Source organism: Petaurus breviceps, unplaced genomic scaffold (genome assembly GCF_028583685.1).
Source record: "Petaurus breviceps papuanus isolate PSGF00001 unplaced genomic scaffold, PetGlider_PUasm1.0 90847, whole genome shotgun sequence".
Classification (NCBI taxonomy): domain Eukaryota; kingdom Metazoa; phylum Chordata; class Mammalia; order Diprotodontia; family Petauridae; genus Petaurus; species Petaurus breviceps.
Window position 1 is genome coordinate 24,701,791 of NW_027187360.1, and position 20,997 is coordinate 24,722,787.

General features: G+C 36.1%; 1 protein-coding gene across 4 annotated transcripts in view; it reads right to left on the bottom strand.

The window, feature by feature from the left end:
- Nucleotides 1-2,822: 2,822 nt before the first annotated feature.
- The window catches only part of ZBTB46 (zinc finger and BTB domain containing 46), a 136,551-nt gene continuing 118,376 nt past the window's right edge, over nucleotides 2,823-20,997 (bottom strand). For all 4 annotated transcript variants that reach the window (XM_069072639.1, XM_069072637.1, XM_069072636.1 and 1 more), the window contains 3 exons: nucleotides 9,980-10,152; nucleotides 9,047-9,095; nucleotides 2,823-8,953 (listed from right to left, as the gene is read on the bottom strand). In XM_069072639.1, coding sequence (XP_068928740.1) covers nucleotides 8,397-8,953; nucleotides 9,047-9,095; nucleotides 9,980-10,152 — 779 coding nt within the window. In that variant the 3' untranslated portion in view covers nucleotides 2,823-8,396. The remainder of the gene's footprint in view (nucleotides 8,954-9,046; nucleotides 9,096-9,979; nucleotides 10,153-20,997) is intronic.

Sequence of the window (20,997 nt, forward strand, 5' to 3'; positions counted from 1 at the left end):
CTACTAAATAACCTGGCTTCTTGTTGGAATGAATGCAGATTTTTTTTTTTTGGAGATGCCAGCAGAGTGGTTGAGGTAGGGCTGATTTTAAAAATGTTCATTTCTATGTAGGGCATCTTTGATTACCTGTTTTCATATATAGGGAGCTACTACTAGGAGGTGAATCACAGTGTATACTCACATCCGGGCCTGATGGTTGTGGGTTCAAATTCCGCTCCAGGACTAAGGCCCATAGTCAGTGCTGACAAGGCTGTGTAGGATTAGAACATGCAGTACTGTTAGAGACATCATCCTCCAATGTCTCCTTAAAAAGTCATTTTTTGCTACCTTGGATGACTATCTCAGTGTATTTGACAAAAATTCACAGGTGACAATGCTAACATCATTTTAGCAGGTCTTTGGTGGCAATGAGGAATGAGTGGCTCCAGGTTAAGGAAAACCAGAGTAAATCCAAAAGCGTACTCTTAGTCAATTGGCTTAACCTCTGAAACCTACCAAAAATGTTAACCAAGCTGCTAAACAGAAGCAAAATTAATTAGGCTGAGTTTCATCTTCTATCTCCATCCCTTTTTCCAATTTAGAAGTTTAGAAACAATAGAGTAGTCCAAAGGCAGGCATCAGGAGGAAGAAGAAACAAAGGACCTGATAATTCACAAGCTATAAAACAGTCCTTGTGTGGTCATGAGTTTCACTATATACCCTAGTACAGATATAGCAAGATACCTGTGCTGCAGAGTCTTTGTTCAAATGAATTGAAAAGAGAAACCCAGAGTTATGCTATAGTTAAAAATCCCAGGACATTAACTTGTTTCTTATTGAAAGTTGGCTTGCTGGGCCAAATGCTAGGGAAAAAAATGTAAAATGCACAAATGAGACTCTGCTCACCTTTCATCCTTTGCTCTCCTAATAGGTTCTCATTAGCAGCCTAGACTCTTTGAAAGCTCTCTTCAACCTAGAAATGGTTGCCTTTCATCACTGGCAAAGCCACATGTGTAACAAATTCTAAAACACTTAATCTAAATTTATAGCTCTAGTACTTTTAACCCTAGAGACCAGGCTAAGAATCATTATCAATAAAAGGAGATTCTAGTATCTAAAGATGTTTGCTGCCCTATTGTTTAGTACACAATAGCTACTAAGGATGTTTTTAGGCAGCTGATTACACTACCGCTATATAACTTCCTTGCCTATGAAAACATTTGATCAAATGTATATAGAAAAAAAACTGAACCACGACTTACTTTATGCTGCTACTTAAACAAAATGTGGAGTGTTTTATCTTAAGACCTTGTCTCACATTAAGCCTAAATAATCAAGTTGAACTGCTTTATATCTGTTTAAAGAACACACTTTAGGAAACCCATCAGTAAGTTTAAACAGCATGAAACTAAAATCTGTGTCTAGTGATTATTCACAGCCAGCTAGGGGAGAGAGCTAACAATGGGCTGTACAAAAACACTGTATTCTGGCGTGTCTCATGGCTCACCATGAACCAATTACCAAGCAGTGTAGATAAAGCAGCCAGTTATAAGTGTATGAGGCTAAGTGAACATAGGTCAACGTAGCCCATGTTAGTATTAGGGATATTTATAACATAAGATATTTAAAAGGAAAAGTAAGCCCAGCTTACTTATTTCATGTTTTTGTACCCAGTTGTTTGCTTCCCAAGAGGTTCTTTAATACTAATTACATTTTTATGGGGCCAAACTTCTCCAAAGTAAGACCAAGTTCCTTTAGGAGAACTAGTTTGTGTTCATCAATCAGAAAAGCCCTAAGACTTAATTTTATGGATACCAAATAAATAGCTGCCCAGTAATGCCATCCCACAATTCCAGTTTGCTTTCACACAACACATGGTAATGGAGATGGAGGTGGGAGGGTATATGCTTAGTGTAAGTTAGACAGAAAACTAATCCCAAGCAATAATGAAGAATCCTTCCCTCCACCTTCTAAAGCTTCTCAAGAGAAAGTCTTACATTGTCCAATTTCTATTCAGTACTAAAGCATTCTTTATATGTTCCACCACACTGTAGTATAGCAGAGATGGGACAAGATACCCGTGTTTCCCCGATAATAAGACACTGTCTTATTAATTTTTTGGAAAGAAAAACACCAGAGGGCTTATTTTCAGGGGAGGGCTTATGTTGTCCTGCCTCAGCTCTCCTCCGTGGCACTGCTCTCAATGGTGCCAGCAAGCAAATCACTGGGGAAGAACAGGATGACGCGCTCACTGCTGCAGCTCTGATTGGATGCAGCTCAGAGGGTACCGTAATGTAGCGTGTAGCGCAGGGGATCACCTTCACTACAGTAGCAATCTCAATAGGGCTTATTTTAGAGGAATCTTACACAGTAAGGGGAGGACTTATTTTCGGGATAGGTCTTATTATCGGGAAACATGGTAGCTTTAATGTAGCACATCACATTCAAATCCTGTATATAACAGTTATAGCCACATTACTACTAGTAGAAAGTACAGCCACTCAAATTGGAATAATTGCACCACTTTTTCTAGACTTCAGTGATGGGGAATTGTCAGTGTTTTTCACTGACTAGTAGAGAAGGGCCACACTGTTTTTCAGCATATTAAAGTAGCCAAGACAGCTTGGCATCACACAGTGAGCTCCTCCAAGTGGGCATGCATGTTACTATGTAAGTGTTATTTTATTCATACAGCTCCAAGGACAGAGATTAAATCAAAGAAATCATCCAATGGATAGACTGCAATTTGTAAATATTCTGTTTAATTCACCTTGGTGTGCCCAAGCTTAGAGGTAGGGTAAGGAGCATACAGGAGGAAGAAATGATTTGACTACATTGCAAACTTTCTGGGACAGTACCATGAACACCAGTTTTATTTGCAAAGTTCTTATGGCTGCAACAGTACATGTCATTCAAGAAATTGTGAGTCTTTCCTTGAACCAGCAATAATATTTTTTTTCTCAAGTTATTCAACCAAAAAAAGAAAAAACAACCTCTTACACTTTGAAGTGGGAATCAGTAACTCCTACTTAATGCTTCTATATAGTTAAAATAAGCAACATAAATGTTCCTTCTTTCCTTTTACACCTTCCAATCTCTTGTTGGACTTAATTTGATGACCAAACATATAATACTATAAAACTACTTAAAGATAATATTTAATATGACAAATTCTAAAATTTCCATTTTCAGATGGAAAAAGCAAAACAAGGGAATGAGTTTTAGTTACTTTATTAAAACTGACTTATTGGGGGTAGGGAAGGAACATTCATGTTTTCCTTTTCTATTTTTATAAATACTCAAAAATATTTTAAAATTATTGCATATTTTAGGTTTCTGAATTTCATAAAATTGGACTACATTAAACAAAAGTAATACAAATCTGATACAAATCCGTAACTTGGTAGAGTTTTTTTTTTCTAGCAAAATTAGAATTATAAATATCATTCCCTAAAAGTAGCCGCATCAAAGTCCTAAAAAGTAATCACTGATCATGACCTCTGAGGTAAATATTTCTTGACTGACAGATTGAGCTGGCATAAAGTTCAACATGAGGTAATTTAGCATTTCCTCTCTAAAAATTCTACATTGAAAAAATTAGAAATACTTCATACAAAACATGCATTTTACAAAGGTATCAAAAAATAAGACATTTTTGCATTTTCTCAACTAATATTACCAAGATTGTTGAGGTAATTTAAATTGATTATGCATTTTAAAAATAATTTAGCACCACCTTTAAAAAGGTTATTTTACAGTCAATATATTTTAGAAAGGGCTGGCATCACAGTTTTATTTTTATAGACAAAGATAAATAAATTTTTAAATACTAAACAATGCAAGACCAATTAAGGTATACAAAAAAAGATGAGTATCACCAAATTCTTTAAAAGCCTTTACATTTTTAGTTCTAATACCCCAAAATCTAGTGAGCGAAATTCAAACAATCTTTGTCTTTAAGAGAATTTCCAGTCTCATTCAGCATAAGTTTTCCAAATCAATAATAAAAACATCACATTTTGGTTGGCATCAACTTATCTAATGAAGAAAGCTTGATCATAACATTTGTCTATAATCAGAAACACATCTACAGAAATACTGCTTTAGTAGTTAGTGCCAAATTCAAAATATATATTCAACCCTTGTCAAAAGCCATGCATTTGGTTCCCTCTCTCCCTCCCCCCCAAACTGACCATAGATCCTGGGATATTTGTGCAAAAACTCCTAAATTCTGCAACCAGATTTCTATATTATACAGATTTCTGGTACCGGGCGTACTTGTTCTCCTTATTTTTGCTCATTCCGACTATGACAAAATACTTCACTGCTGGAGATGCCATACTACTACACAAATCACTCGCTCTTAAGATGAAATTGTCAACCCTGCTTCTTTACTTAAGGCACTATCAGAAGGTAAAGACCCTAAGGAATCTCCATTAAAAGAATAACTACATCTTGCCAAACAATCCCTCCAAACTATGTGCTTCTATTTAACACTGTTTTGAACTCTTGTAAAAAGAAAACATTTAGCTGCTTAGTATACTTCAAGGCATCAATGAATTATGTCTACAATTTTTTCCTCTAAGTAAACATTTTACACCCTGAAGATCTTAATCTTACTATACTTACTATAATTAGCAGAAAACTACACCTTCAAGACTTCTCAAAGTATTTACAAAGTACCAATAGTAAATTTCTCTTTCGGTTATTTGACTTCCATAAATACTTTCTGAAGATACAGCTCCAATTCTTAAGCTGTTACGTGCTCAAGATATTTCTTTTTGGCCTTTGTTGCTATTAAATAAATAACTCAGTTCTGTTTCCCACTAAATCATATGGCACCAAACCAAATCATAGACAACTGGTCATCAAAATCCAAAGGGAATATAATTTTAGGGATCTTGGAGATCTTGGAGATTCAGCCTCCACTTTGCAATAAGAAAATGAGGGCCCAGAAAAGCTAAGTGATGGCAACATGGTGAACCCAGGTTTCCAAACTCCGAGGAGAGTCAGTCTAGCACTTTTTCTACTGGAACACAAAATCTGCATTAGACAGGCAATATGTCAAAGCGGAAAGACCATGTCTTAAGAGTCAGAAGATCTGAGTTTAAGGGCTGCCTCTGATCCTCACTATGTAATATTAAACAAGTTACTTAACCTCTTTGTGATTCAATTTCCTCATCTATAAAATGGGGATAATAATATTTACATTTTACCTCACTCTTAGTGACACTGTGAAGAAAGTGTATAATAACTGTTAAAGTGCTATATTGTTGCTGCTGTTGTTTTAAAATCTGGTATAAAAGCTCTTTCAATTGTAGTTAATTTGTTGCAGAAAAAGAACTGAAGACTTTAAAAAGCAACCTCAATATGAACTATCATCCCTTCAGTCTCAAGGAAAAGTAGGCATCCACATTCAAGTTTGACAAAAACAGTGGACTATTTAAAAGAAATGACTTTACTATTCCAGTTCTAATACTTACTAACTGAATGACTATTGGCAAATTATTTAAGTTTTCTGAGTTTCATCTGTACAATGGAAAGCATAAGACCCTACCCACAGCTCAGGGTTGCTGTGAGTAAAGAGTTTTGTAAACTTTAAATCATAAATGTAAAATTGTAAGGACTTTAGAGATAATCTAGTCCAACCTCCTTGTTTTACAGATGAAGAACTTGAGATCCAGAAACATAAAGTGACTTGCCCAATATCAAAGAGGTATTAAGTGGCAGAGTTGGGATTTAAACCCAAGTTCTCCAAGAAGAACACTTCTTCCATTGTTATCATGCTGCTTCTAACTTGTATAAATGTGATTGTTATCATAAGATGAAGCAAATTTTGTGGTAGCAAATTCATTTAAATTATATTATTTTTCTTACTGTATCACTGGGGAAAAAGCCCCTTTTTATTTTCCAAGAAATATTCATTTTGCATATTGAAAAACAGATTCTTTTAGAAATCAAACTCCAAACTTTAATACCTTAGGGTAAGAAATTCAGCAGAACTGAAGCACAGAAGACAAATAAGTAACTAATGAGACTTATCTTAATTTCTATGAGATGGGTGATTCTAATGTTTTGGCAGAATAACAGATCAACTTTGCAGAATCTGTGCCTTAAATCTTTGCCTTTCTCCTAGTATCACAAATCTGCTCTTTTATCTTTTTTTTTTTTTTAAGCAATCAGTGTTAAGTAATTTGCTCAAGGTTACACGGCCAGTTATTTCTGGGTGTGGTGCTGAGTATCTGAGCCCAGATTTGATCCCCAGGTCATCCCGACACTGGAGCTGATGCTCTTACTCGCTAAGCCACCTGGCCACCCCTAAGCAACTGGAGTTAAGTAACTTGCTCAAGGTTACACGGCCAGGTGTTTCTGGGTGGGTGCTAAGTGTCTGAACCCGGGATTCGATCCCCAGGTCATCCTGACACTGGAGCCAGTGCTCTTACTCTCTGTGCTACCTGGCTGCCCCTCTTTTATCTTTTAGAGTGTAGTTGACCTAAAAAAAAATTTAAACTATTTTAGGAAGTCAATACAACATCTATTACTGAGAATGTGGAGATTACCCTACGTGGTAATGAAAAACTCAACTGGTAAGATGGAAAAGCTGTTTGGGAGCCAATGTAAGGACTACTTACAATGCCTTTCTTCCACCCTCATTACAACTGGATTTCCTACTTTAAATCTTGGATGTGAACAAAAAAAGGAAAAATCTTAAGCTCTAACATTTCATTCAGAGAAAGACCCATGCCACTTGTCTTGTTTGGAGTATAGCTTGTTTTCCCTACCTGAGAATGCTTCAACTTATACTTCAGAACAGGGCTGTGATTAATATAGAACAGGATTGTAACAAATTTAATCTGTAACATGAAGGAGATTGTAGTAAAACAACTCTCCATGAAAAAATTAAAGCTTCCCCCCGTAAAAGTGACTTCAAATTCCTTGAAGGCATTTAATATGAAGCAATGAAAAATTTCAAACTACAGAAAAATTTATAGTAGCTGGTCATTTCAACATATAAAGAGACCACTATTTTTTGGTCAAATAGTGCAATAAATTGGAATAGGTACAAAGGAGAGAATCTGCTTTTAAAAAAAGCCCTCCCCTCCTCCCACTCTCAGGGCAATCTCTCTATGCTATTAATTACAAGAAAGACCTGAGCTCAGAAAACAGGTATTCTATTGATAGGATGAATTAGACAGCCTAGGAATCATGGCATACATTAAAACTCTGGGTCCCAAGGTCAGGTTTTAGAAATATCTTCCTACACAGGCAGTGATACAGTGGGTAAGAGTGTTGGGACTTGGAGTCAGGAAGACCTAAATTCATTTCCTGCCATAGACGCTACTAACTGTGAGACCCTGGGCAAGTCATTTAGCCTTTCTCAGCCTTAGTTTCTTCATCTATGAAATGGGGATGATAAAAGCACCTACCTAACAGGGTTTATTTTAAGGATTAAATAAGAGAACATGTACAATGTTTTACAAACCTTAAAGCTAGTTATCATCACCACAAATCTGATCAAGTTGAGAGAAGAAAGAGGGAGGAAAGGAAAGGAAGAGAGTTTATGTGAATAGGAAGGTGAAATCGAGGGAAAGAGAGAAAGAAGTATACATTGGAAATGGTAGGGAAAGACAGTCAGGTCTAATGGTATCCTAACCCCCTTGAAAAATGCATATACACACAGCAATTTATACTGGCTTTAACCTGCTTGCTTCTTTCCAGGGTTCCCCTGCACTGTGGAGGTTGTTTTTAGCAAAATGTAAACCATTATCCTGGACTCCTTCCAGTCTCTAAGGATATACAATTCCTGTTTTAAACGAACAGGACAATGATTTAATAGAACCATAGCTAACAAAAAACAGAACCCAAAGAACACAGGGCATTCAAAACCATTATCAGAAATATTCTGATATGAGTAGTTTAAGCGAAGGATTTTTGGTTCTTAATAGGTCTTCTCAGTCATAAGTCAGACATCATTGCCAATAATATCTTCAAATGCAAATGGTATCTCATGTATAAATACATTCACAAAATCAATACACTTTGGTTATATTCCACTCTCCTAGTTTTCCAGAATATGTGGGACTTTAATTACAAAGATCAAAGGGACTAGGCTCCACCCCACCCTCTGTAGCTGATGTCACATTCTCATTTCTTTTCAGACGTGTCCAACCTTAACAAAGTAGCTTGGCTGGAGATCCTAGCTGGTTGTTATTCAATTTAAACTTGGGTATCTGGAGCCAAGGAGCTCCTGATCCACCATGTGGGTATTGATTGTCTTCCCTTAATGGTAAACCTGGTTCAGCTGAATATAAGGTTGCAAAATGGAAGGCTAATCATTTAAAAGTTATAAGTCAAGCTTCAGGTCCATCTCCCACAAGACTTGCTATTTTCTGACGTCTCTCTCATCATTTTGTTAGTCAACTACTTTCCTCATCTGGTTCTATGATATCCGAAAGCTCTTCTGTCACTGCCTGGGAAGGGCCCACGTAGCATACTTTGACATGGGTGGTAAGGTTTTTCTGGGTACCAAAACCCTTGCCACAGAAGAGACACATAAAAGAACGTTCTCTTGAGTGCACTGATAAAAGGTGTCGGTTCAGGTCTGTCTTGTCCCGAAATAACTTTAAGCAGCAAGAGCACTGCATCTTCTTGTGGTTGCAGTGAATTGTTTTTTCATGTCTATCCATATTGGACTTCAAGGTGAAGCTGGCTGGGCACCTGGAACACTGGAAACGGTCAAGCTGACCTGGCTGTGCATTATCAGCCAAACTAGTGATGAGAGGTCGGGAATAATCATTCAAGTCAATTGGTAGAAACATAGAAAAGGCATGTTTCTGGATGTGCTCCCTTAGCTTTTCTGGACTGGCCAGAACCCTCCCACAGAAGCCACACATTGTTCTCTGATTCAAGCCAGGATCAAGAAACAGGGTTTTGTTGTTTAAACAGACATCTTCGGATCTTGATGCACTTAGATCTAAAACCAGAAATACATAAGTTAGAAACTCCCAGGGCACAATTAAAATGGAACTGTAGAAATAAATGAGTTTTATCCTGACCGCCCATTTACCTGTGTCAGTGTCCAGCTGCCACATGGTGAAAAGCCTGTTACAGGTGACCTGTGAATAAAGAGTACAATTAATTTTGAATGAACTCATACAAGAACCAAACATCAAGTGTTAACAGTAGGCAGAAATCTCCCACCAAACCTATGGTTTGCTTTGAAAAGGAGCATTTAAGAGAATGTCTAGCTCATGTCTATAAGTTTTTTCAAGATCAAAATTATGTTAAGGTTTTTTTGGAAAATGCTTTATTCTTGAGGAGATACATACACCTAATAAGAACTTGTATTTGATCAACATTTATTTTATAAATGAAAGCTGTCTTTGTAAACTCAGTGTTGTGCCATGGTCTGGCAGATGGTGACCCCCTCTACAGGGTCCAGCAGATCACAAATAAAGGCTTATTTGTTAGAAACATAAAATTATCCTGTATCTATAAGAAAAGTCTTAAAATATCTGATCATAATTCATTTTTAAGAGGTGAAATTTTCATTTATTATATGTCACCCATTGCTCCCCTGCTCAGATATTTTACATTGGTGAAAAAACCTTTTTTTCAGTTTAAATTCAAGGCGAATTTTAAAAATTACACAAATATTAAGGATCAATTCAACTTTAGATCACATACTAGCATAATAATTAGTTAACAATTTTAAATACAGAACTGTAAGTATGTTTTCTACCAGAACCTGATTTAAGAAGGAGAAAAGAGAGGTGCGGAGAGGTTAGGTGTGTAATAAGATAATATGATTTAAAACATTACTTTAAAATTCAGTCAGGGAACATACCCAAGGAATGATTTTAATCTGTTTAATCTGATGATACACAGGTAAAATTTGCTAGTCAGATAAATACTAAAACTATATAGTCAGACATGTCTGTTTGTACTCAGCTTGTACAGTGCTAAAAAAAAAAAACCATGGCTATCTTTTTACTCTTACCTGAGCTGAAGGAGACATCTCTCCCTTGATCATAGTTTCTGGTGACATTTCACCAGAATGGTAGATCCCAGGGGGGCTCTTATTGGAAAGGTGTGATGAAGGCAGCTGGGGAGATGATGCTTCCACTTTGCTATCAAATTCGCCCCATGAACGATTCAAGTTGGTGCCAGGCCCTGGGGAACACAGGAAACGAGTCTCACCCACGTGAACTAGCACCAGCTGGTGGTTTTTTAAAAGGCCCTGAAAGGCACTGAATGAGCACTTGTAGTTTTATCTTCTTTCAGTGGGAGGGAGCACAGCAGTACACTGATGCCAGGGTTTTTGTTGGAGGTGGGGTTTTGGATTACTTTAATCAGCTTGCCCACCCAAAATGCCAGTTGTCTCTGCATAGGTTGTCTGGTTTGGGGGTTTCTCTCTCACAGCAGCAAAATGGTCACTAAAGAGAGTTACAGCACAGAAAGTTGCACAGCATTGGAAAAACATGAGTACAATTATTTTTCTTGATTTTAGAAAAATTACCTTTTAAAGTACTTCAAATGTGTTCATCTGATATTCAGCTATAAATACCCTGAGATATCTATCAAATTATGTAGTACAGAAAAGTTCTTTATAATGCTAGTATATAACCTATTATTTCTAGATTTATTTAAAAAGTGGTAACAAAGACAAAATCTTCCTAACCCTAAACAAAGAAAACCACATCTGTTTCTCACATACCCAAAAGGATTTCATCCAGAAATCACTTCTAAATACTCAATGTTGTTTTTTTGGTGTCTTGAGAGGAGGGGGCCCCCACATACAAATGGTGTAATTGCTTTGCTGGTTTTCTCAACCAACTATTGCTAGAATTGTGCTAATGATATAAAAAATCCTTAATAATTAAATTTTAAATTTAGTTTTTTTTTTTTACTCCACAGAACAAAAGTGAATTTGGCATATTATCATATCCAATTAAGGCAGGAAAATCAGGCACATTATTCAAACCAAGTTAAGAGACACCTTTCATAAATATTTTGGGATATGCTTACTCTTTTAGAAAAATAACTTTAAAAAAGAATGAATTCATGGATCAATCACAATCCAAACTGTCAAAGTTTTTCCAACCAATTAGTAACTTCTCAGAGAGCTTGTATAGCTAGAAGAAAACCCTTTGCCCTCATATCATACTATTTCGTATCAGTACAAATTATACATGATATCCTATGGATCTATGACTTCATGGATATGGTTAATTTTGCCCCAACATGCTTTCTCAACCTGTGCGGTTCTTGTTCATGTTATCTCAGAAATACTTCACAGGACCTGCCCAATACAAAAGTATCTAAGGACCTCCAAATGTTTGAATTCGGTTTCTTATAACATACTTCATCGAGGGGGAATGTTTCCTTTTCAGTTTATTACATAAAACCAAACTACTGCTCAAAAAGTCTCAAAGACTTTTTGATTTAACTAGAACTTAACCTGTGACAAGACCACCACATAACCACCACGCATAGATGAACAGAATTCATGATAATATTATGTTTTTAAGGAGACAGGTAGTATTTTGTACTGTTTCCACTTCATTGTTGTTCAGTCATTTCAGCTGTGTCAGACTCTCTGTGACTCCATTTGGGATTTTCTTGGCAAAGATACTGGAATGGTTTGCCATTTCCTTCCCCAGCTCATTTGCAGATGAGGAAACTAAGGCAATCAGAGTTAAGTGACTTGCCTAGAGTCACACAGCTAGTTAAGTGTCTGAGGCCAGACTTGAGCTCAGGTCTTCCTGACTTTAGGCCTGGGACCTCTATCCATTGTCACTGAGTGTTTCAAGTAAATGTATGTTTTTATTAATATTAACTTCTGAAGGTTAGAATGTCAACTCGTGGAAATCAACAAAGTCAAATTAAATGATAAATGCATAAGACTTTCTTACAGTGGATTGGTTAGTGATTGATGATCTGTTGCTGCTTTCAATTATTAAGTAAACCACAAACCTTTGACTACAACAACCAAATCAATGTGCTTACCCACAAGAAAATCAAACTACAGTAGTTTCTAAAAATTCTCTGAATGACTCAGAGTAGACTTCTAAATATGCAATTGTTCTGTACCATTAGCGACATTAGTCATATACTTTACCGTTATCTAAATTAAAATATTTAAAGCCAATACTACCTGCCTCATCTTACAAAGCTGGTATAGATCAATACTGTTTATGCTACAATAATACAATCCCTCCCCCCAACCCTAGCCTGCTCCCCACAGTGTTTCTGTCTGTCTATAAAATCATTAGGGCTAGGGAATTCTGGCAAAAAGAAAAATGCTACATGTGCCTTGAATGTATTAACTCAATACCAGTCAAGCATTAAGGTTAGTGGTTGTCTTCTTCCCCATATTCCACATCTCCACTGTGTTTAGTGGTCTGTTAAAAATATCAATGGGAAGCCAAATGTGCCTAGTCCTTGATGATAGTAATGATGATGACTATGAGAAACACAGCCATGTGTCAAATGCTGTTCATACTAATAAACTTAGTTAAACTAGAAATCACATTATTGCCAATTAAACCTAGGGAAGGGAAGGCAAAAGATTATAAGGGTAGAAGGACATTAACAGGCATGTTCAAAGCAGACGATGTAAAACAACAGATAAATTTAAACAACAGGAATACGGAGAACCAAATTCTACATTCATAGTTATCATAGAGCATGTATAAGTTAATAGTGTAGGGAGGATCTTTCAGTATTAATTCATTGTTTCTGGTATTATTAAAGAAAGGTAAAGTTGTCTATATCTTTTTTAAAAACAGTTTTAGGAAAGCTATATAGAGGAAAGATGTTACACACACACTCATACACAAACATATAAACGTACAAATTTTTATAGCAAAAGTTGATGTTTCCTATTCAGACTCATAGAATTGAATTCATCAGGCATTTTCATGGCTTGAATCAGACTAATATATCCAACTCACCCTAGACCACAGACAGTTACTCCATTTTTAAAGACATTCTGAAGAGATTTTCATAATCTATCTTACTGATTAACAATCTGAACTATGTTCTTCCGACCGAGTAATTTGTAATAACTTTCCATAAATGCCCTGGAGTATCTTATCAAATACGAAAGTGCCCAAGGAGCACTGAGTTCTTGCATTTGGACTCTTATGATATTATAGTATTTAATGGGATGTCAATTCTTAGTATCTGTGAAACCAAATATTACATAAAGCCAAACTAGACAAATGTAGATTTAATGATATGCCTTTTGTGCAGGAAGATGACACTCCTCCATCATGACCCACATGTGGTAGTGAGACATATAGTCGTGAGTTGCTTTCTCACTGGTGAAAATACCTTTCTTTGTTTTAAGACAGCCATACTCTTCTCCAGGTGACCAACAGCCCACTTTTTAAAAATGACTGGTCAGGCTTTGAACACAAAAGAAAGAAAATGTAACCACTCTTTATAGGACTTGAACCTATTACTTCAGTCTCGTTGGCACTGTGTTAATGAATGTGGAAGAATGGGGCAACAGGAAAAGCTTTGAACTTAGAATGAGAGCACTCAGTTTTAAAATTCTAGCTCTGCTACTTAAAACCTGAGTAAATCATTCCACTTCTTTGGCATCACTTTCTTTATAGTAAAATGAGGGGGATGGACTGAATTATTTCTAAGGTTCCTTTCAGCCTAAATCTATTATCTTATGCTCACAGGAAACTGGCCCAGAAGCTGCTACAAGGAATGTTGTTTTGTGGGTTAGGATTTTAATGAATCCTTCCTTGTGGTAGGTGACAATTCTCCCACTGAATCATCAAAGCCAAACACCAGGATTTTAAGAAGCAACAAGTTCATTATTGAAAACCCTTAAATTTTGAGATGTAAAATAATGGTATTCAATAAAACTGAACAATTTTTTGATATATTATAGTGTAGGACCTACTAGGCATTGTCCTACACTATACAATTCTCCAGGAAGTTTTCATGCAATAATATTATGCAATATATATAGTGCAATGCAATAATGAAATTCTTTAAAGGACACAATCTTCCTTCCACCCCCGACGATGTGAAATTTTCTTTTTTTTTCTACCTGAAACTGTGATTTTTAGGGTGGGACATTCTTGGTGAGGAAATCCCTGTCACTAGTGCAAATCAGCAGCTGATTTTCAACTTCAAGTCTTTTTTTTTTTAAAGTTTTCAACATTCACTTTTATAAAATTTTGAGTTCTAAAATTAACTTAAAGTCTTAAAGAGCTTCCTGGGATCACTGAGAGGTGAAGTAAATTTCCCAAGATTACACAGAGAGTCTGTGTCAGAGGCAAGACTCAGAGGTCCTTCTTAACTCCAAGAGTGGACCTCTATCCACAATTCCATGCTGATCCTACACATGAAAATATACATTAAAATCCAATAACCTGAAGAAAGTAGAATTACTTAAAACATTTCCAACTTTAAATGAACGTTACTTATATCCATAGCAAAGCCTCTAGAAGCAAAATATTTAATGTTAAGCCTGAAGGAAAAAAATTCTCATGATACTTTTTCACAGAATACTTCAATGAAACTGCTAACATGTAAAATGCATTAACTAAGATGATAAAGCTTTTTTAAAAAGCAAACAGCAAACTCAGATGCACCAAGTATTCTGAACACACCATAGGAAAGGCTTCTGGCAGTCCAACCATAAAAGCAACCATAAAAACCAGAATGTCATACTTTGGAAAATGTGATTTAAAACCCCAGAAAAGGGGCAGCTAGGTGGTACAGTGAACAGAGCACCAGCCCTGGAGTCAGGAGGACCTGAGTTCAAACCCAACCTCAGACACTTAACACTTACTAGCCATGTGACCTTGGGCAAGTCACTTAACCCCAATTGCCCTGCCTTCCCCCTCCAAAAAGCAAAAAATCAAACAAAAAAATCCCACCTGAAAACCAATTCCATTGTCAATTTCTAAAAGTTCTTCTCTTACAGGTATACAATACATGAGACAAAGGGGACTGATACATTATGCAAACTATCTGTTATGTGCTTAGACTACTTTGAATTAAATTTTATTGCTCTTAGTTTAGCTAGCAAAACAGACTGTCAACTACTAAAACTCACTGAAAGTCAATATAAATCCTTTTCAGAAAATAAATGGAGGGTTCAAATTATAAAAATAGGAGGACCAAGACATGGTTGGTAAGTCAAAGGAATAAAAAGGAGTTAATGAATTTTGTTAGACTCAGAATCCCAGTTTAGAAAGCAATTTGAAACTAGGGTTACCAAACTGTGCATAAACCCTTTGACCCAGGATAACCCCCAAGGACATCAAGAAAGAGGAGAAGAATCTATGGACAAAAATATTTACAGCAGCACTCTTCATCATAGCCAAAAATTAGAGACTTAGGGAATAACTTCCTATTGGGGAATGGCTAAATATATTGTGATACATGAATCCAGTGGATTCTTATTATGCCATAAGAAATGATGAAATGGGCCAAGTCAGAGGAAAGTGGGAAGATTTTCATGAACTGATGAAGGAGTGAGGTGAACAGAACAGAGAATAATTTATATGATAACATTACATAAATATAGAGAAAAGCAACTTTGAAAGACTTTAGATCTCTGATCAACACACTGACAAAATGAATCCAAAAGAATGAAAATGAAACATAACACTCACCTCTCAACAGAGAGGTGATTAACTTAAAATGCAGAAAAAGACATACATTTTCTGACATGGCTAATGTGGGAATTTGTTTTGCCCCCAGACTATGTTGATATGTACTGAAGGATTTGTTTTTCAAGTTAAAAAAATTTGTTCCACTGGAGGAAGGGGTCAGTGGGAGAAGCAGATAAATAGAATTTTTTAAAAAATCATAATCAGAGAACTTTGGTACTACAAGGGACTTTAGAGACTAACTATCCCAAGCTTTTATAAATAAATATATATATATTGGTTAAGAAAACTGAAGTGTAGAAGGTGAAGTGACTTGCCAGAGATCCCAATGAGTGAATGGCAGACCTGGAAGTAAAGCCCACGTCTACTGATAAGAACCAGTTCATATTATACTTATTCCACATCTAATTATCTCATGGTATTTTGTTGTTTGCCTTTTCCCTAAACAAAGAGTCTGAATGAAAATAGTAGTGAACAACCAATAACTAAGCACACAAAAATTTGGGGTATGGGTGTTCAGGGAGCACCTCTGGTGTGAGGATTTGCATCTATCTTTGGTGTCTACCTGGCACTCAACTCTCACCTGTGGCTCCAAGACACTGTTACATTTTCAAGTTCAAACTCAATATCATTTTAACTGATAATGATAACTTATAATCAATAATGTCTCCATTTGCTCAAAGTAAAAGTTATGCCCTCCTATTTTAATTAATTCAGTATCAGGGACTACCTTTTATTATTGCTCTACTCTAGCCTCTCTTGAAAACATCTCCAAACACTCTAAAAATAAAGATTAGGGTGGGTTGTTTTTTTTTTTAACACATAGAGTATGTCCAGGAGCTGCCTGGTCAAGGTTAACAAAACTATATTTGAGATGAGGTCTTTGATAATGTTTCATTTGAATATTATCAACTGAGTTGTAGTCATATAGCTGAGACATATCCTTGGACTTAGACTTTAGAAGAGAGAAAAGAGAAAGGATTCAAAAACTAGGTCCCGGTCCCCTAGAAGGAAGCCTGTATGTCTGTGCAGTCACTCTCAAGAACCACAGAACCACATAGAAGGCCAAAGGCAATAAGGAAGTTCTAGGAAAGTGGAAGAATCCCTGAAACAAGCTTCATGTAGTGAAGAGGGTGTTGCTGGACAACAAGTTGTTAAAATAAATGGAGGGGGTGGAGGGAGGTTCTAGGACTAGTAGGAGATAGGGCTGAGGAGTAGCAATCCAAAATCTTGCCTCCCTCTCCTACTATGAGTTATGTGACCCATATAGACTGGGGGAAAGGGCTTGATTCTCTAGTGATCCTCAGTTATGTCCCCTAATGAGAAAGCCTAAGTATGAGTATAGTGCTAGATCTCTGAGGGAAGTGGGTCTCACTGGTGGAAGCAGGGGAGAGACTGACTTTTTAGTAACCCCAAGTACATGCCCTCTTTTATTTTGGAGGGAGGAGAGGTCAATCACAGAGTAGTTTCTTAGGGAAAACTGAAGGTCAAACAGAGAAGAAGGGAAAATTGTCTTGACTGGTTATGGGCTTGGTGTATAAGGCCTTTCTCAATTTTTGTACAAGTTTTTAAAAAAGTTGTGTTAAATAAAATCTGTTCAATAGTCAATCTATTGTTAACTGGAATGCTTGCAAAGAAACTGCAAGCCCTTTGATTTTTTTCTGTATGAACCTAGCCACAAGCTATATTTTTATGTTCTTAGGATGGGATTATGATCTCTGGAAGGGGATAAACGAGTCAAATTCTCATGTTCTTAGAGGAGACTCTAGGTGGTAACACAACCCAAGAAGTGGTTTATGAAAATTCCAGACTGATCCTGATCTATGCAGAGCCAGAACTTTTGGTTCTGGATCAGATGGCACAGAGAGCTTTATGTTTTCTTTTAATTTCCACTCTCCCACACCCAAATGCATCTTGGATAGGTATGAAGGAAGAGAGAGATGAAATGAAATAATCTAATAATAAGTTTTAACTGTAGCTCACCAAGTTCTGTTCTCCCAGGCTTAAAATCCATTAGGAAAAAAAGGCTAAGAGAAACATACAACTATTAGTCTAATATATATTATATATCAGCTCTGTAACATTGATGCTACTAGATAAAGTAGACCTAAAAGCTACATGGCACAATTAAAGAGTTTTTCTTTAAATTTTTCTATTATTTCCAAGAAAAAAATCTTTTCCCTTACTCCCTCTTTTCTCAACAAGGTTATCATTATCAAGCAGCCGCAGTTTAGCCTCTTGTAGTAAAGAGAGATATAAAAATAAAGTGATAATATGGGTTGAAAAAAAATCAGTTGCACAAATACCAGATGACGAAGACAGCTAACTTATACTATTGCTAGTCATAGAAATACCAAATTAATCTAAAAGTTTGGATGGACTATAAACTTAATATGCATTAGCAGTGCAACAGCCAAAAATCAAACCAAATCAAACTGAAAAACCCTCCAATTTTATCTCAGGCTACATCAATTGAAACATGTTGCCCAGAACAAGAGAAGTGATAGTTCATCTGTACTCTAGACCCATATGGAATCCTATTTTCCATTTTCAATTCTGGAAGTCAAATTTTCAGAAGGACATAAAAAACTTAGATTATGCTCAAAGGAAGAACAAAGTGGGTGACTTGAAACCATGTGAGATGAGAATTAATTGAGGAATGTTTCACCTGAAGAATAGAAGATTCAGGGGAGATAGCTGTCTTAAAGTATTCACACTGAAGAAAGAGAAGCCTTGTCCAATTTAGCTACAAAGTGTAGAATCATGAGCAATAAGTACAAGTTACAGAAAGGAACAATTTTCATTCTATGTAAATAAAAACGTTCTAACAACTAGGACTATCCCAAAGCAGAATGGGTCGCCTATGGAGGAAGTGACCTCCTCAGTAGAGTCATCAAGCAAAGGCTGGATAACAACTTCTTATGAATGCAGAAGCAAGTTCTTCCTATTCACCTATAGGTTGGGCTCCATGGACTTTCTTAGGTCCCTTTTAATGCTGAGATTCTGGGAAACTATGAAAAAAAATGAAGACAAGAAGGAAGGAATGACAGGTCAAGGGCTATTTAAATGAAAGCCTAAAGATATATAAAAACTCTATTACTTTATTATAGTTTGATTTATAGAAAACTACATAAAAATCCCTGAAAATATTTCTGTACGATGAGTGCTTTCTGAAAAAAAAAAAGTCAGCTGAGTCCCTTGCTCTTTAACTCTACCTTTTAAATTTGATCATGCCCTCTTTATTTAGGATGATTTAGGGAAGTGTTATTTTCAAAGGATAATAAGTTTAATAAGAATGTCTCCCCAAAAATCTTATAAATTACAGACAATAGTCTCTGATTTACAAATAAACAAATAAATTTGTTTTAATAAAATAAATGGCCTTTGGATTTGCACTCGCACACGTGTGCACGCACACACACACCTGAGAACTGTTATGAAGAAAAAACTTGAATTTTTAGGAGTATATAGAAGTACATACAGAAGTAAAGAAGTAGAGAATGAGAAGAAATTATAAAAAGAACTTAAAGGGACTGATCATAAAGGCAAACCCAGGCAGAACTGTACTGCATATTTGTGTGGCTCCCCTACCTCCAACTGTTTCACTCAGTATGTTTCTTGAATTTTTTTTTAGTGAACACTCTATTTATTCAATAACAAATCAAAGCAAAACATGCACAGAAAATCAAGGTACAGCATTCACAATGAATTATCACTAAAATGGCCACACAGTTTTCACCATAGTGGTCACACAGTTTTGAACAAAGTACAATCATTTAGTCAATCAATCACTTAGTAACTCAATTATTCAATCATCCTTAAGGAGAGGCTTACCTCCTTAAGGGTCACAAAATACAAAAGTCCAAGTTCTCCACTCACGGGGCACACTAAGTTACAATATCAGTCACTACTCAGCACTCTCTTAAGGGGTAGTGTAAAATACACAGGCCATCTACCCCTTAGTCACAAATAAGTTACAATTTCAAGGTCATAAGTAAGTTACAATTTCAATCAGTCACTACTCAGTATCCACAGAGAGATCTCTTCATCTTGAGCTGAGGTAGGCTCTCAGATTCCCTGGATCCCCTTCTATGGTCCCAGTTCCTACATGGATTCATCAAATTGTCCCCTGGGTTCAAAGGTAGACAGCTCCCAGATCTTTGTCCAGTTCTTGGGGCAGTCCCTGTTCCACACTGAAGCTCAGTGTCCAGTCCACCTTAAATCCTTCACAGTCTCTGTTCCTGGGAAGTCAAGGCTTAACAAAGCCACATATTGCTTGAATTTTTTTTTATTTCATTTTGTTAGATTCTCTAAAATTCTGTTAATTAAATATTCTTTTGCAATTTCAATTGCAAAATATAATCAAATTCATAATTGAATTGAATTTGCAATACAAATGCAAATAACTCTGGAAAGTTATAGGACTATCAGTCATTTATACATGTATAATAATTTTATCAAACTTATTTCTTCAAGATACTTAGGTGAAATTAGTTATTCGAGAAATTGGAAAGTTTGTGGGTGAAGAAACCTAATAATTTTGGAGGATGATACATTTTTGAAGATAAAATAAATGTTAGCAGGTACTGCTTTCAGCAACATGAGGGCACTGAGTATCAAGGGAAGAGGGCACTAGGTAAAAGAAGTGGGACATACAAAAAGGCTGGTGAGCTGAAGCCAAAGACAAATTTTATTTAAGACCTTCTCAGATCAAAAAAAGGTACAGAAAATTTTTTTTTCCAGATAATCAGAGAAACTACATTTTGCTAAAAGGTACCAAAGTAATATAAAAATTTTTATATCAAGTTTCTCTGCTAAAGGCCTTATTTTCTCCAAGACAAAGGGAACTGAGTCAAATTACAAAAATAAGAACCATTCTCCAAGTGATAAATGATCAAGGGATATGAACAAGTGGTTTTCAGAGGAAAAAATCAAAGTTATCTATAGTCATATTAAAAATGCTCTAAAACACTATTAATTAGAGAAATACAAATTAAAATGATTCTGAGGTACCACTTCAGACCTATCAGAAATGCCAAGTGCTGGAGGGGATGAGGGAAAAATGGGTACACTAATGAAATGTTGGTGGAGTTGTAAACTAGTCTAACCACTCTAGAGAACAATTTGGAAATACACTCAAAGGGCTAGAAAACTGTGTATCACCCTTTGACCCAGCAATGCCACTACTAGATCTATACCCCAAAGAAATCAAAGCAAAAGGAAAAGGTTATTTATTAATCTATTCATTCATTCACTTATTTATTTATAGCAGCTCTTTTTGTGGTGGCAAAGAATTGGAAATTGTGGAGATGTCCTCAATTGGGGAATGGCAAAACAAGCTATGGTATATGATTGTGATGAAATATTATTC